General features: G+C 41.7%; 1 protein-coding gene across 1 annotated transcript; it reads left to right on the top strand.

Annotated features, from left to right (window-relative positions):
* The first annotated feature begins 135 nt into the window (after positions 1-135).
* On the top strand, positions 136-16,955 carry NUTF2 (nuclear transport factor 2). Its single transcript, XM_088529067.1, has 5 exons — positions 136-231; positions 7,607-7,732; positions 8,581-8,652; positions 9,764-9,862; positions 16,400-16,955. The coding sequence occupies exons 2-5, from the start codon at positions 7,634-7,636 to the stop codon at positions 16,511-16,513; spliced, it is 384 nt and encodes a 127-aa protein (XP_088385193.1). The 5' UTR covers positions 136-231; positions 7,607-7,633; the 3' UTR covers positions 16,514-16,955.
* Positions 16,956-17,944: the final 989 nt, after the last annotated feature.

Here is a 17,944-nt window from a genome sequence, read left to right on the forward strand (position 1 = left end):
AAATGAGCCACCGCCGGCGGCGGCGCGGGGCACGCCGGGAGCTGTAGTCCCCCACGCCCCTTGCGGCGCGCTCTAGAGCGGCCAGCCGGACTCGCTCTCCCGGCGTGCCGCGGGGCGGGGAGGCTGAGGCGGGGCCGCGGCGGGCGGGCGGGGCGGGCAGCGCGGGCGAGGGAGGCTCCGGGGATTCGCGCCGTGCCCGGTGCCGCCGCTGCCGCCATAGTGGGAGCTGCGGGGTGAGTGCGGGGGGCGGGGCGCGGCGCCGCGTGGGGAGCGGGGCGCGGCGGCGAGCGGGGCGCCGCTCTAGGCCGCGTTCGTCGCCCGCGGCCCAGCTTTGGCGCGGGGCTCAGGCCCGGGCCCTGCGGCGGGAGCCGGGGGGAGGCGGGGGCTGGAGCCGCCCTGACCTTCTCCGTCTTTGAGGCGCCGGCCGGGGACCGTGGCAGCGCGTCGGGCGCTGCCGGGCTCTCCCGGTGAGACTCGTGGTGCGGGAGGGCGGCGGGGGCGGGGGCTCCCGCAGCAGGGGCCTCAGCCGGGCCCAGTCCAGGGAGAGGCTTGGGAAATAAATCTCCAGGGGCAAGTGTGAGCAGCAGTTCTGCAAGCTGGACAGGTAGGTGCAGTCCTGCTCCACGAGGGCACCGGCAGCCGCTTAAAGTAAATAACTCCGAAAGGGCTGCGCACCGTGCCCACCCCACACGTGTTCCTTGTGTGCAGGCGGTCTGTGTCCAGGGCTTCACTCGGGGCTCTGTTAGGCACAGGGTCTCCTCGAGACACGCGCGGCCTCCGAGCCGCAGCCCTTGCAGACGATGCCTCTCTGTGCTCTGGTGTGCCCTCGCTTCGCTTTGATGCACTCTGGTGCTGCAAAGGAGGACGGCAGAGGCACCGAACTGGGCGTTCTGGAGGAAAACCTGCAAGACGGTAATTTGCGTTGCTTCAGAGAAGTATCTGAGTGTATCCTAGCCTGCAGGTACTTGATAGGCCTCCTATATTGCCTTCCTACCCGAAGACTGTGCAGAGACTAATCCGACTAATGTGTTTGAATCACACTGTCACATAAGAAAAGTGAAAGGTTCAGGCTTCCGTGGAGTAAAACCAGCGAGGCACATGGGCTCCGTGTTCTGCTATAGGCAGCTGTTTGTTTCTCTTTTTTCCCTTGCCAATTTCTGGTGTGATTGTGAGAGCTATTTTTCTTTTAACATTGTTTTTAGCTCTGAAACCTAAGATCGCAGAAATTTGTGATAGCAGGTATCGTGTGCTGCGTTTTGTTATAATGAGATATTTTTCTGGAAGACATGAACTCCCAAAAACACTCTTAAAATTCAGGCTTAACTTCCTGTCTAACACAGCCTGTCACATCCAACTGCTTGTTTTCATTTCAAGTCCAGCATTTCCAGAGAAGAGTTTATTTTCAGTATAGGTTTATGGCATATACGTTGTTTTGAGGTCTAGCTGCTACAAAACAGGAGGTAAATACATGAATATATGTAGGATTTGGTTGCTTGAAAACTAATTCTGATCTCAATTAGCTGCCTTATAAGTTGATGCTTATATTTTTGTTTTCTCCCCTTCTGGGAAGAGTTACATTCATATAATGCTTCCTCTATTTGTGTGGCAGCCTTTTAAAGTTTCTTTTAGCAAAGGAATAAAGTAAGGTATTTTACAGATTACTAGGTAGAAGCAGGGAAATCACTTTATACAGTAACATTGTTCTTATTAGCAAAGCACATAATATAAAATTTGGTGGCACTTTGACCTACTGCTGGGCTACTTGTTTTGCCATGAATGTCCTAATTATTTAATGCTCATCCTTAAAATATTGCCAATTATCAGTTAGCTGGTTTGAAATACATTTTAACATTAGTGTTTCTTCAGTTCCTTGGAAAAATGCAACTGATAACTTCTGAAACTCTGTCTGCTGCAATTCTTTGTCATATTAGTAGAGTGATAGTGTAGTGGTGTTGCATAATTGTGGATATTGGTTTTGTGCAAGAACTGAAAAACGTGCTAATAGCTGATAACTTTGCATGTGACTTCTTTCAAGAACCTTAACTTTCCAAATATGTCATCACATCTAGATTCACTGCATTTCTGGAAATATCGTCTATTAGGAGTGTGCAGGGGCAAAAGAAAATGCCAAAAGAAGAGAAGAAAAATGAATGGTTTAGGGAAACGTAAGATGAAGCATTAGACAGATACCATTAGAAAAGTTTCAGGAACTTTCGAGGCCTATGTTGTGAATCTGGAACCCAACCAAAGACCTCAGACCACATGAAGATGAGGTTTAACAAGTACTTACAGGAGAAACTTGTAGATAAAATTTATATCTGAAATGCATTATATTTTGAATCTTGCTGATCAATAGCAAAATAATACAATGGTTAATCCTAAATTATAGGGTGATATAATGCAGAATAGCAATGTAATCCTGGTCCTCTTGAAATTGGTGATATTTGGTGCTGCACCAACACACAGAATTGTTTTTAGGGCTCATCACCTCTGTGATATCTCCTTAAGGGCTGTTACTCACCAAGTTGCCTACTTAATGATTATTTTTAAATGCTCAAGCTTCAGTTGTGAGCAGTGCAAAAGTTTGCAACAGTCAAATAGTGGTTGATAGAAGATCTGTTTATAATAAAAATAATATTAAATATTATTGTGCTGATCAGTCTACTGATCTCTGAAGAAACCTGGCTAAGTTTTAAGTAATAATTTGGTAGAAGAATAGGTGCTAAAAGGTGGGAATGGGTGTGGAGGGGAACATGATTTAATCACAGCTTTTCACTATCTACAGAGTGATCAGCAAGAAGACAGAGCTAGACTCCTAATAGCAATAATTCACAGGAGGACAGGGGACCTTAACTGAAAGGAGAGAGATTCTGACTATATGTAAGGGAGAGCCTTTACCCCATGAGGATGGTCAAGCATTGGAACAAGTTGTCACCGAAGTTAGTAGGTCTCCATTCTTGGTGGTTTTCAGGATTAGACTGGATAAAGGCCTGGACAAGATGGTCTGATCTCCCAGGTCCTCATGCTGAGCACAAGGCTTGGACTAGGGATCTTAAATAATTCTGTGATTTTTTTTTGATAATTGCTTTTGTTTCTTCTTCTGTTGACAGCCTTGTTATCCATTCAGATGATTCCTGGTGTAAGTTTTAATCTTACATTTAATCTGACTAATCCTGTGATGCCAGTTCCATTGGGTTCTTAGAAAACGTGCGTAAGAGGAGCTCTTTTCTTTGCAAGTCTTAGTGGCAATAGAAAAGAGATTAAAAATAGGGAGCTAAACATTCTTTTCTTCATTCTGAGCCACCAAAAACAGACATAAATTTAAGTAGTATCCCTGAATGTGGTGGTAACTACATGACCAACTGGAACTGAAGCAACCGATTTTTTGTTTGTTTGTCTTTATTTGCTTATGTTAATAGGAAAGGGTGCAGTGTCTGGTAGCCTAGATCATGTTTGCCATGGAGTAGCATGAACCCTTGGAACAAGGCAGCCAACCTAAAAAGCACTGGTGCTCTCTTGTTATACTGAGTATCAAATTTTCCAGAAAACAGCCTGTCTGTTTGACATTTCTCTAAAATTGAATTCATCCATGAGGATTTTTGAATTCATCCATGGTGCCATGCTGTGTGGAATCGGCATTAATATTCCATGAATATGCTTCAGAAATGTTTAGATTACTTATGGAAGTAGTTTAACCATACTGAGTAACTGGATAATAGAAGGCAAATATTTTCTTGTCTTGATTAGTATGTTAAAATGTGTTCGTTTGAGGTTTTTGTTTTTAAATTCTGTTGATGTAAATTGATGTTCTCAGATGGTCAACTTCACAGATCAGAAAGTCTTAGCTTATTTGCTGGTGATGATTAGTTTTGATTCTTTGAAAGCTTTCTTTGTGTGGTGATCACTGTGTGTTTGTGTGTTTATGTGTGTGTGTGTGGAAATCACTGGGAGTCCAAATGGATCCAATCCAGAGGGATTGGAAAACATGTCCTAGGCGTCATTAAGGGAATGTTCACTCAGGATGGAATAGTTGAGCCTAGTTCTGTGGCACCAGCATGGACCTGTAAGAGCTGCTGGCAGCTGCTGCCCTTCTGCAGCAATAGGGGCTTCAACTTGAACCCTCCCTGTCAGGTGGGATTTGAGGTGGGCAGAAATTGTCTAATTTAAGCAGGTTCTGAGATATTTAAAAAGTAATGTGAGTTGGGGTATTCTACTCCATGGGAAGCTCAGTGTGGCTGCTGTGCTTCTGGAAAGAAACTGTTAATCAAGTGGGTCGGGATGTTCAGAAGTGGAGGCTTTGAGGCCGGTTTGAAGTAAAATAGGGGAAAAAATGACTAAATGAGGCTGTCTCCTCTTCCGTGGTAAACAAATGTTAATTATCAAATGTATACGAATATGCATTGGTAACTTTTAGATGTTTCCAAAAGGGTAGGTGATGTTACATCTTTTGAGCTTATTGATAACATTCTTTTACACTGTTTTAATATATCCCTGTATATCCCTTGCCTCTGTAGCCAAACTTAGAACAAGCTATGAATAAAGCTGAGCTTGAAAGCTTTGACGTGTTATCCTCATGTTTGAAAACATCAAAACTCCTGCATTCTTCCTGGCTGCGGATAGATGCTCAGGGGATAATTAAAGCCTTTTATATTACCTTTTATAGTAGTCTGGTAAATGTGTGTCAATATGATTTGACATGGATTGTATCTGGTTGAAAGGGCCTGGGCTTGGCGGCAGAGATCTCTCCTATCTAGCTACGTGCGAGCTGAAATCAGGTTTTATGAGTTTAGTTACTTTTTTCTTTTCCTCTCATGTGGTCAATATCATAGAGGGGATGGTATTGAGGAACACAGATTGTAAAGAGGTGGTCTTGAGGGTAAAAGACAAATCCTAGCCTGCAGTACACCAAGAGTATTGGGAGAGGGGAGAACGACACAGGGAAGATAGTATATTGACATAATATCAGCATCTTGGAGCTCCTAACTTTCAATCTCTGATAGTTTTGGTATGTTTTGTAGATCTCTCTTGAAGCTTGGAGGTGGCAAGAGCCTATTATGAAAGTAGTTTGTTGCACATTCCTGTTCTGTATCGATTGTAGGTGAAACTCAAGGGCTGCTATGTATCCCATGGGATTATTTTGTATGTTCTTGAAGCCTGATGTGCTTTCCCAATGCAAGTGTAGGATCCAAGGAGTTTTGTGGTTCTGTAGTGTGTTAAGTCTTTTTTACAGCTGGGGAGATGTGCTTGCAACATGTAATCCCATTGCTCAGGCAGAGATCTGTTTCACACCAGCATGGCTTCCAATAAGTCTTTTGAGATTTAGCATGAAGGCTTTTTGAATACTATGAAGTGGGTTTAGAGAGATTTTCTTACCAGATAAATCTTTTAATACAGGCTGAAGTTATTTATTTCCTTGTCTGTTCCACATTAGGCTGGTATGTGGCAAAAATGGATATGCAATTCATATAACTTTGCTCTTGTAGAGAAATGAATTCAAGTTCTTTGTATTTTTGCTTGCGTGTTTTGTTTTTTTTGTTTTATCCAGTCGCACTTCGGTGGATTTTTTTTTTTTTAAATTTGTGATCTGTTTTCATAGAAGAGTTGACGCTGTTGGATAAAAGTTACTCATGTAATGCAAGTATTTATGGGATAGATGTGACAAATGTTATTACGGACTATGCATTATAGGCTTTCAGGAGCAGTTAAAATATTAGATAACAGTCTGGACTTTTTAGTTTATTCTAGCATATTGAATTACTTAGTTTTGATGCTCACCATGGTGCCTAAATGTTAGATATAAAAATGTTTTGAAAATGTTATTCACAAGTTCATTTTTTACCTCATGTCTTCATGCCTGGACAAAATAAAATTCCAAGGTGTATTTGAGAATGAGCCTTCAGCTATCACCAGCTGGGTGTCAAAAACTGTGGAGTTGCAGCCTGGTTTTGTGGGATGGCATTATCACCAAATCTATTCCTGCAGAGCTTTTCCTCCTTTGCCAGTAACAAAACATCTTTTTCTCAGAACAGATAACCATATTGTCACACAACTGTGTGAGTAATTGGCATCCAAAGGAACACAGAATAGCTTGTCATGTCCTGTGTCCTGAAAACATAATTTCATGTCTTGGATACTTTTCAGCCCTGCAGTGTAACACAGACTTTGGTATTGCAAAAGGAATTTAGGGACTGCTAGATCTTGACTTTCATCCAGAATAATCTAGCTTTCTTGAAATAAACTCAGACCTTAAAATTGAATGCAATGTTGTTGTTTTAAAAAATAAAAATTGTGGTTTGACTTCAGCACAGTTCTTTAGCTTGGAGATAGATCAGGATAGGAAAAAATTAATTGGTTTTTGAAGAGTTCTGTGGGAATGTAGAGCTGCTGTCTCTACTGATCTTGCATGATAATTTCTAGGTCTGGATCTGTCTAGACTAGTGCACATGCCATGTGTTTAATTAGCAAAAATAGTAGAGACTGATTTTTTTCGGAACAGTTTGATGCCTCTGAGCTCCCAGTATCTTCACTGGGAACTGCAGATGCTCAGGACAGTGAAAAATGAGGATTTGTGTCTTTAAATTCCTATAGCTTCAAGAATGTGTGTCAAGTGGGTCCTTAGCGGCAGGATAAATGAGTGAAGCTGGTCTTGGGCTAAGGGGAACAAAAGGATCTCGGGCTGTTGGTCGACAGGTGGCTGAACATGAGCCAACAGTGAGCCCAGGTGGCCAACGCGGCCAACGGCCTCCTGGCTGTTATCAGGAATGGTGCAGGCAGCAGGAGCAGAGAAGGGATTGTCCCCCTGTGCTCGGCGCTGGTGAGGCCGCCCCTCAAACACTGTGGTTAGTTTTGGGCCCCTCACTACAAGAAGGACATTGAGGTGCTGGAGTGTGTCCAAAGGAGGGCAGCAAAGCTGGGGAAGGGGCTGGAGCACAGACCTTAGGAGGAGTGGCTGAGGGAGCTGGGGTTATGTGGTCTAGAGGAGACCTTATTGCTCCATACACCTGCCTGAAAGGAGGCTGTGGTGAGGAGAGGGTCGGTCTCTTCTCCAGAATAACTAGGGATAGGACAAGAGGAAACAGCCTTTTGTATTTCCTCTTGTGCCAGGGGAAGTTCAGGTTAAACATTAGAAAGAATTTCTACATGGAAAGAGTGGTGAAGCCTTGGAACAGGCTGCCCAGATTAGTGGTGGAGTCACCATTCCTGGCAATGTTCAAGAAACTTGTAGATGAGGCACATAAGGACATCGTTTAACAGGCAAGTGTTGAAGGGCTTACGGTTGGACTTAATGATCTTGAAAGCCTTTTCCAACCATAATGATTCCATGATTCTTTTCTACAGGCTAAAAAATTCTAGCCCTTTCAGCCTTTTTTTCAATGAAGGATGCTCTAGTCCCTTAGTCATGCTGTGGCCCTTCACTGGACTTGTTCCAGAAAATATCTGAGGGATTTACCATATTTCTTCCAAGATAAGTTCTGGATGAGGCGTCTGCATTTAGCTGTGTTTAATACACAAGTGAAATACTCCGCTTGTTTGTGTGTCTATGTTTTTGTTTTTTTTTTTTTTTTTCTTTTTTCTCCTCTGCTGATTTTTGTTTGCCTGTTTTACAGTCACTGGCTTTGGGTGAGGATTCAGAATGGGAGACAAGCCTATCTGGGAGCAGATTGGGTCCAGCTTCGTACAACATTATTACCAAATCTTTGATGCAGACAGGACCCAGTTAGGAGCAATATATGTGAGTATCTCTAGCAAGTAAGTTGGAGCTCTATCTCATAATATGCCTTAACTTCCCTATTTTGATGCGAGGATATACTCAAGATGGGCTACTGGGTTTTATCCTCCCTCCAGGATATCAGTCTAGCAATTAATTGCATTTGCTGAACTCTAATTTCTTCTTTTCCTCTTTCATGTGTCTTCTGTTTAGAGCTTTGCCTACTTTGTCAATAGGCACTCAATCTTAAAAAATAAAATTAAAAAATCACCTTTCTCCTCCACCCCAAGCCACCCTCCCCAACAAAAATGTCTAGAAACTGTGGCTTGCGGAACTGTGTCAGCATTTAACACTAGTTAGGATCTTGTCACCCTATAATAAACTGTAGAGAAAGCTTCTTACCTGTTGCACCTATTGTATAGCATAGTCAGGAGGTCAGCATCACAATTGTCTAATTCCAGGTGGGACAGTCCGTTGGAAAACCCTTAGATACATGTTCTGCTGTTCTGGATGTTAGTGGGATATGCAAATGTGTACTTGAGATGTAAAATATACAGCTGCGTAACTCATTCCGTGAGACTTTGTATATTTTTCTCTTTGTGCTTTGCTTTGTGTCCATACTTTTAGATTTGCTCTTGAAAACTTCGATCAGCATCTTTTGCTGATGTAATTCTGGCAGTGAAATTTCATCTACTTGATTTCTAATTGACTTTTCTAAACTGTTTCAATTGCTTTGTGGTTTCTTTCCATCTCCTATGACAGGTAGTTTCGAAAAACTGGATTCTAAAGGTATATGCAAAGTAAACAAATATTACCCAGATTGCTTTAAGAGTTGCCGAAGTGGGCTGATGAATTTGTTTTTCTTTCCTCAGATTGATGCATCATGCCTTACATGGGAAGGACAACAGTTCCAGGGCAAAGCAGCTATTGTTGAAAAACTCTCTGTAAGTGTGTGATCCTTACTGAGTGCTTTGGGAAACATTTCTCAGAACTGAACATTAGTCACTTAAAAAATGTGAACTAGAAGTTTAGCAGCTTAAAACTCTTGAAAATGGGACATGTGCTTCCAGGTTATGGTCTTCAGGAAATACTACCTGTGATTTAATTCTATGCCTCGTTTAGTTGGAAGTTTGTTTTATGACTCTGCAATTAGATTTGACATTGCAAGATTACTTTCAAAAAGTATGGTCCATACTGCTGATCCCTTGATCTTCATTAGAACAGTGTTCTAATATGGAAGTAGCATAGCACACCTGTCTAGATTTGCATGTGGTAAAGGTCAAATATGTTCTCACTGCCAGGAGCTTTCTGTTTTCTGATACATAAACTGCAAAAAAAATTAATAGTGGAGATCCCAGCTTACTGTAAACACAGAGTTTATCTGCTATTCAAATATGATCAGAGAGAAGTATTTTTTACTATATAGAGAATGTGGAGTTCTCATTCTGTGTTCCTTTAAACATGAAGAAATATATTTTGAGAAAAATCTATGTTAGTGCTCTAAAACGTGGGTATCTATGAGATGTGAGATCAGGAATTTTATTCCCCTCCCAAGATCTGTAGGGGCACTCTTGAGCTCTGCTGATGTGCTGCTCAGAATGTGGTATATCAGGCAAAATAAGGCACCATTCAGACTCCTCATTACTCTGAGAAGAAAATCCTTTGTTTTAGTTGCACAGCTCTTGTTCTGGTAAGCCCCACATATTGGGTCACATCCTCTTAATACTGTTGAGAGCATGGAAGTCTTGTGCTTTCATTGTAAGAAGTTTTGGAGAGCAGATGAATGGAAGCTCTTGCAGCACAGCGTAATAGGACTAGGAAAATGGTACTGCTTAATGTATGGGGTGCCATACTGCTTCATGTCTTGATGTTTTAAAAATATGCAACTGTCATGGTCAATGCAGCTGAGTAGTGTTGAGTTGCAACAACTCTGCAGTACTGCCAAAATATTTTAGTTCAAGTGCTGATTTTTTCCCTTGATCTTTCTTTTAGAAATAAGCTAAATTATGCAAAGGTTGTACGCTTGCTCATTTTCCTTTTCTTTTTTCATTGTAGAGCCTTCCTTTCCAAAAAATACAACACAGCATCACAGCACAAGACCACCAACCTACACCTGACAGCTGTATACTCAGTATGGTAGTGGGGCAGCTTAAGGTAAACTCTTTCCATTACAGGGTAACAAAAAAGGTCTCAACTTTTTTGTGTGTAGAGCACTAAATTATCTGATTCCTGAAAGCCTTAAAATATTTTCTTGGGTAAGGAGGGAGTACTGTAAATAAGCTTACATTGAAATATCATTCTTCTGCTGGTTAACTGACAAGAAACCGATCCTCTCAAGATAACTAAGTAAAATTTTCCTGTAAATTGGCAGACATTTCTTCTTGTCAAACAAAACACCATGTCCTTTGCTTTTATACTACTATCATACAGGCTCTGAAGACATTCAATATTTTCCTTAACTTGGATACAGTAACGTTTCAGTGTCCTCAGCTGCATTTAAAAATAGAGAATAAAATTTTGGTATTAATGCAAGTCTTTAGTCAAAACTGGATCAACAATGGGAGTGTTGCCAATGAGATGAAACACTTAGTGCTGCAACAGCTCTTTATGCAGGAGCTATAATATGGTTGCATTGCTTTTTAAGTTGTGAAACTGAAGAGGATAAAGTTAACCAGCCGCCTCCTCTGTTGGGGAAAGGTGACACCTCCAATACATCAAGGCTGCAGACTTGTAAGATAATAGGACTGTTAAGAATAATTTGGCCTGGGATCTTCAAAGTCTTCTGCATGTGAAATCACTTACAGAACTTGTATACAGTGGGCAGTGTTGGTTTTTAAAGTGTGAAATCGTCATAGATCCATCAGTCTTTTCAGGGTTTGGTTCAGCCATGCTGTCACATCTGGACTTTGAAACTATCCAAATTTGAGAGCTATTTTGAGTTTCTTCTAAAATTGTTGCTTAGATCTCCTTTTTCTGTTAACTGCAAGCAGCATTTTCAGGATCAAAGCCTTCGACCTCCCACAGAGTGTTCTGTTAGCTAAGCAAGCCTCAGCCTGAGAGTTTGAATCTGTGTCCTCAAAATGCTTAGCTACCGTTCATCATTTTGGGCTGGGCAGTGGATAAGATCAGTTACCAGAGTGTATTGCATTCACTTTTAAACTTAACAGAGCTTTGGTGCTCAGTAAAGTTGCTCCTGCTTCATAGTTGCAAGTTGGATTTCCAGCTGCCTTACTGCTTGCTCCTGCCTGCACATCCTCTCTTGAGGAAAGACAGGGCAGATTTGAAGTCGGGTGTGCTCCCCTCATCCCTCTGACTCTTGGGTGCACAGAGAACTCGGTGATGTTAGAAACACATTTTGATTCAATGGCTTGGACCAGATACAGCTACAACACTTATGCACTGTCACTTCTTTTTTAAGGTTACTTGCATAATCATCGAACAGATCACAGCCTGCAACAGTGGTTGTGGTGAATGCTGTGGCAAGAGATGAAGTTCTGCAAAGCTTTGGGGTTTACTCATGCTGTAGTATCGTCATTGGGCTGGTAGATGCAGTCTGGGAGCCTTCCACAAATACCATTGCTTGGAACAATATCTCTTACTGTGTCATTTTTATTCTCCTATTTCAACTTACTGAGCCATACCTGAGTAATTCAGGGATCACATCATGGTGCATCTAACTCCTTGGAAAGAATATGTTAGATTAAGCAGAATATTTACTTTTGTCATGACCATATATAGCCTGTTCGTGAATTTTTAGTTGGAGAAGCAACTTCCATTCCTTACACGTGTGAGGCTTCAGCCTTGGCTTCAGAAAGTGGAGTTTGATGCTTGGGATTGCTGCCTCTCACTGAGGAACTATCCAGAAGTTCTACACTGAACGTTCTGACTTTCTGCTTCTGTCTTGTGACGCTCATTGTTGCAGCTAGACAAATGAAATAACCAGCTACAGTTTATAATATGATGTATATGGTAACCACTTCTGTTAATACATGAAACTAGTTGTTGCATGCTTTTAAGAAAAAATGATAGAGGTTTGGGAGGCAGGTCTTAAGCCTTTGGCTCGTTGGCACTTTTATAACAGTATTTAGTTGGGTTAATTAAATACAGTTCCCAGTGACAAAGGATAGGATGTACATCTGCCTCTATACTGCTTCAATCTATAGCCCAGCATGCTAATCCCTATATGAACTATAAAATTGTCTTTTAGAGTGGATAATTATCCCCATTGAGGGGATTGGACATAGCAGCTTCTTGGAGAAGAGCTTTGAGAGTAAGAGAGCAACTAAATAGGCTGGCTGAAGTCACTAGCAGGGGTCTGACACTGACAGAAACACTAGAGCAATTGTTTCCATTGAAAAGTCAGTTATGAAGAATTCTCCTTAATGAATGTAGGAGTAGTTGAATGTTTTATTTAATCCTTCTGTGGAAGGATAATAAATGTACCTCCTGGTTTGAATTCTCCTCCTCATTTTTTTGCTGCTCTTCATTGCCTGGGTGCTTGCTTGCTTCAAGCAGGAAGAGAAAACACCAGTTTTGGAGCCTCTAGGAGTGAGTTCCCCTTGGTGACACTCCTTGAGAAATACTGCATGACATCCTGAATTGGTAGCGTGCTTCACCTCGTAACATATTTCTCCTCCTGTCACGCTCAGGCAGATGATGACCAGGTTCTAGGCTTCCACCAAACCTTTTTGTTGAAAAGTTTTCAAGGTGCCTGGGTGTGCACCAACGAAGTCTTCAGGCTAGCCCTCCACAACATTTAAGCTCTGCCTGTCCTGTGAGGCCCTCGCTGTCCTGGCTGAGTAAGGAGCGCTCTCCTCTTGCTCTCGTGTCACCTGAGCTTGTAGTGCCTGAGAAGCATGGCTCTCGCTTGCACGTTCCCCCAGAGCAGTGTGCCGGATCCGGGGCGCTCTCGGGAGCGTGGATTTTGAAGTGCATGTTGCAACACTAATTGTGAATAACTAATCACGTCGTTTTTCCTAGTCTTAAAAAAAGAAGGAAGAAAACTTGCACCAAAGCCACAGGGATTTTTTTTCTTTTTTTAATGCATAGTCATCATTGTTTAGAGCTTGTTAAGCGAGGAAAGTTAATTTCTGAAGGTACCTGTTAACTGAAGTAACTGGCTTATCCTTTTAGATAGGATAGCTAAAAGCTTGCAGTTCAGTCAACAGTTGCTACAGGATGTGTAAGGTCGTGAAAGGTGAATAAAAAGAAGGAGAAAAGGTGAAAAGATACATTTTTCTATTGGAATAATGGAACTAAGCTTGGATCACAAAGAAATATTACATCTTATGCTCTGAAGTGACTCACAGTTCCATGAGTGAGGACTTGCAGTAATTTGGGCCATCCAGTCTGAGGGCCACCAAGTCAGAAGGAATGTAGAGAACTAGTGAAGGCCCCAAAGAGGGGTGCCAAGATAGTCAGGGCTCTAGAGGGAGCTTGGCATGTTGCATGGGAACCCTAGGAGGGGAGGAAGAAATTCTGGAGGGATTCTGGAGCCTCCATTGTAGGAAGTGTTGAAGACTTGGCTAGACAAAGCTGTGGCTGATGTGATGCCTCTGATGGTCCAAATGTGAGTGGGGGGGTTGGACTGGAGACCTCTAGGGCTCTTTTCAGTCTGTGATTTTTAATCCTTGTTCAGGGATCACATGGCATGAAAAAGAATTTGAACTGCATATAGGAAGGCTTTTGGGGGAAAAGCCAAGCCCCTTGTGTTTATAACCTGGATGACACCTGGAATGCATGTGTTGAAATGATACAGCTGGATTTGGATTGGAAAATAGACAGTTTTAATGAGGCTTTTTGAAATGTGATGAAGAGCTGAAAGGGTTTGGATCAGTCATTGTCTTGTAAATCATCTCAAGTAACTCTCAAAGGATGCTCTTTGTCAACAGTAGTGGCTGAATTCTTGGGCATGGTTAATGATGGGCATTATTGTTCCTCTTTGCTGTGAGAACATTACATGAAAGGAGTAAACAAGCTATATGCGACTTCACTGTGTGAACTGGCCATATGTAGAGCAGCAAAAGGAAAAAAATCCCTTTCTTTCAATGTCTTCCATGCACTCAATCCTGAATTGCATAGGAAAGAAGAAATTCCCCTCCAGCTTAATCACTGATGACTACAACTAGTCTTAATGCAAATTGAGGAAACCTACCTCCAAACTAGTATGATGATGATCTTAGCAATGAGCAAGCTTAAACTTAGTGGGGAAAACTGTTTACATGACTTGTGGTAGATCCTTCAAAGGCCTAAGAGGAGGAGGCCAGAAAGCAAGTGCAAGTATTTTAAGTGCTTATTAATAGTTGTGATTCGAGTTGAACACATTCTGCCTGGCTGTAGTCTGAGCATAGTCCAAGCCATTAGAAAGGAGCTGGCGTGAATATAAATTCATTTAGACTTGGTGAAAAGAGTTAACTTTCAGATTCCTTTACAAAGACATGTCAAACTGAGATGCACAGCTCTCCTATATTCTTCAGTTTTGTTAAAAATCCCTTCAAAATTCTTTCCATCCATCATTAACTTACCCACTACCAACTATCCAGCAGTAGTGGGACCTTATTACTACCTGTGTTTTTCAGTGCACCTTTCTTTTTTTTGTTAAGCTGAAAGTATCTCCTGTGAAATACCTGGTATGTCTGCTGACATGTGTACTAATGAAGGAGGTGGGTAGCTGGGCTAAGTTGCTTGTCCTGGGTTCTTGAGCAACTGTGGAAGCAACTTGAAACATTGGGCTAGCTGCTATGGAAGCTCTGCTTAATGCAAAAGAATGACTTTATCAAAGTGACAATATGCTACCAAGTACCTTTTGAACAGTGACTGTGTTAGCACTTGCCTTGCTTCAGAGATTTCTTTTTTCCATGGATTTATCTACTCAGTAGTTGTATTTCTGGCCTTATTTGGTGCTGCCTTTTGTTTTGGCTGTAGGAAAGACTTTTCCTTATTTTGTGTCCTTCTTATTTTGTAGTTCTTTGGTTACATATTACCCTTTCTCTCCACCCAGTCAGGTGTGGGTGGGGTTTTTTTGTTTGCTTGTTTATCAATAGGAAACTCTGGATCATATTTTTTGCCCTTCTCTGGCCATTCCTTACTTTACTGTTTTATAAGTGATTTTAAAAAAAATGCATGCAGAGTTTGACATGTGGGTGCTCTGTGCATTTATGTGGTTGCACAATTATGCATTTCTGTCCTGTTCCAGGCCTAATAACTGCTAACCCTTTGTTTGCCTTGATAGCTACTGAACTCTGAGATGATGTTTCCAAAAAAAAAAAAATATCCATAATGCTTTCAGACAGTAGCTTATCTTCTTAGGGCCCTTTCTGATTTTCCTCTGTAGATTATCCTACACTTGGTGCATTTCATCTACCATTCCATTTTCTAAGCAGTTATCACTATGAAATCCTTGCAGTCAATTTTAGGTTTGAATGCTCCTTTTATGCTTTAGTTATGCACTTGATTCTACCAGTGTAGACTTCCCATTTCTGATGTAACTTACGTCCTTAACCAGTTGCTGCTCCTTGGTTTCATAGTTCATTCATCATTTGGGTTCTACTTCTATGTAGAGGATGTCTTGTTTGCTTGTAGCAGTCTCCTTTGCTCTTTAGTCTTGTCTTTTTCATCTGATTTTCTTGGTGGACTGCAGAGACCTCAAATCAACTCAAATTCAGATCAACTCAAAAGGCTAGGCTGTTCATTCAGCATTTTAAGTTTTATGCATTCATCTGGCTGTTACTTTCTAATGCCTTTTTCCCCACTTTTTTTCTGAAGTTTAGTAGTTGTGTGCTGAAAGATTAAAACTTGAACTCTGAAAAGAAAAAATGCTGAGCAGAGTTTGTTAGAGTGTCAGAAAGTCTTTTTTTTTGTGTACTGTTCAGAGTTAAATCCTATTATGTGATCTCCAGCTCACTTGAGAATTGATCATTTACATTATTTTAAGGCGTTAACCCTTGCATGATGTCACTGAGGAGACTGGTAAATGTTACATAGGAGGACTAGTCTCTTTAAGACTGTTTTTTTACTTTGGGAGTCCCTAACATCTTTAAAACATAGGCACTATAATAACCCACACCCCAAACGTACATAGCTGAATTGTCAAAGGCAGAAGTTGAGGCACCACTACAAAGATTCACTGCACTAGAACATCCTAGCAGAGCTACAGCAACTACTCAATTCACATTGAGAAACAGGGCAACCCCCTGGCTGGCCAGTTGTACCTGCTCTGAGAAAGACTTCCAAGGCCTCCATCGCTGCTGAGCTCGTTCAGGTAACGTTATTGATACCGACTCCTGCAGAAACTCCCTTCTGTGACACATCCAAACTCCAGCAATTACTGAATAATTTTGAAACACAATCAGAATTATTTTGCACATAATTTCTAGGCTATGACAAGAGAGACCTGTCACTCAGCACAATGAGGCAGGCATGTACTTATCAGTGATGGAAGGAGACCAGCAGTCTTCCTGAAAATCCCAACAAACTCCAACAGATGCAGGTTCTGTTGCCGGATTTCTGTACTGTTAAGCTTTAAGTGTTTGTCTGCCAAGCAACTCAGAATGGAGCCTCTGGTTGTATTAGTGTTTCTTGAAGTGCTAGACATGCATATGACATTAATGTTGCTTTGAGAGTTGGAATGCATTTTTCAGCTTTAGAAAAGCTTTAAAAAACCTTTCTTCTTCCCCTCCTCTCTCTCTACAGGCTGATGAAGATCCTATCATGGGATTCCACCAGATTTTTCTATTAAAGAACATCAACGATGCCTGGGTTTGCACCAATGACATGTTCAGGCTAGCATTGCACAACTTTGGCTGAGCTGGCAACCTCGAGGCACCCATGCTTTTTTTTTTTTCTTTTTTTTTTCTTTTTTTCTCCTCCCTTTTTTTTTTCCTCCCCTCCTCTTACTGATATTATTCACAGAACATTCCAAATATCATACACAAACCTGCAGCACTGCAGAGCGTGAGCAAGACCTGTGACCTGCCTTTCTGCTGAGTTTACATTGTCACTAGACGAGTTCCTTGTGCATGATGTTTGGAAGTTACTTAGCTGCATTTGACGAGAGAAATTTGTGTTGTACCAGCATGCCTCGAAAAGAATTTATAATGCAAAAGGTTGCTGTTTATGTACTGACAAGATGCTCTATAACCCAAAGAAATGAAAGAAGAGCAGCCTGTACGGCCCAGATATTGATTTGTTCAGATGTTTTGATGCTACATTACACAATAAAACCATGAGATTTTCTTAACAGTTTAAATGTTTTTATCAGTTGGATATTGAGTGTATGTTACTACTAGAATTAGTTTGGATACCCTGTGTCTGCCTGGGAAATCTTTACAAACCCAAACCGCCGTGGTGAGGAATACCTGAGACTTTTACCAGTAAAGGCTCCATGTCCTTGTGTGTGCACCCGCTTTCTCCAGGCTTCTCAGCAACTACTCTAGGGGTGGCTTCTGGCTCAGGTTTTACCATGCTGCTTGACCAGCGACATCTTGGCTGGTGTTAGGCTTTTGACTGTCAAAATAGAAAAGAACACACAGAGCTGACAGTCATGGCAGCCCAAATTTCATTTTCATGATATTTTTATGTTAACCCTCAAAGCTACACCAGCCACATGTCATCTTCATGGGTAGACGCAATGTTGTCCTTACCTCTAGCCGAATCAAGTATTCATGCAACCTAGTATCCTCGAATGTGCATTCAGTCCACATGCCCCTGGGCAGGTATATGCTCTCTGTTGTCATTTCAATATCCCTTCACCATAATTTGAGCTAAGTGACAATCCTGCATTTGCTCTGCAGTGGAGGTGTCTTCCCTCCTGCCTTTCTCCTATACCATCCTTGGCTGTCATGTTATGTCCCTGAAGGTGGCAGCATTCTACTAGTGAATAGATTTGTTAAACACTACTTAACTCTTTCCAAGATCAAAAATGTCACGTGCCCACATGAGCAGAATCATGTTTGCTTTACTTTCAGAGCTGATTAACTCATTAGGCCCAGACTTTGGAGGGCTTAGCATGCCTGGCCATGGCCAGGCTTTCAAAGTACACTGAACTTGGCATTTCCCTTTGCTGCTTTTCAAGAAAGCTGAGGCTGCAGCGTGGTCAAACTGGTCTGGTTTTCATATTCAAATGGGAATGGAACTTTCCTGAAAACTGGTCTTAGGGCCTTCCTGTTTGCTATCACAACAGAGAATCATAGAATTCCATTCCAGAATTCTAGCATGTCCTTATATTCTTGGTGTGCT

Source organism: Tinamus guttatus, unplaced genomic scaffold, assembly GCF_059628265.1.
Source record: "Tinamus guttatus ecotype Peru unplaced genomic scaffold, ASM5962826v1 Tinamus_guttatus_pri_ptg000323l, whole genome shotgun sequence".
NCBI classification, from domain to species: Eukaryota; Metazoa; Chordata; class Aves; order Tinamiformes; family Tinamidae; genus Tinamus; species Tinamus guttatus.

Bases quoted from the DNA above. Each gene is read 5' to 3' on its own strand.
- NUTF2 (XM_088529067.1), top strand. From the start codon at position 7,634: ATGGGAGACAAGCCTATCTGGGAGCAGATTGGGTCCAGCTTCGTACAA. The intron at 7,733-8,580 runs GTGAGTATCTCT...TTCTTTCCTCAG, and splicing joins CCCAGTTAGGAGCAATATAT to ATTGATGCATCATGCCTTAC. The intron at 9,863-16,399 runs GTAAACTCTTTC...CTCTCTCTACAG, and splicing joins TGGTAGTGGGGCAGCTTAAG to GCTGATGAAGATCCTATCAT.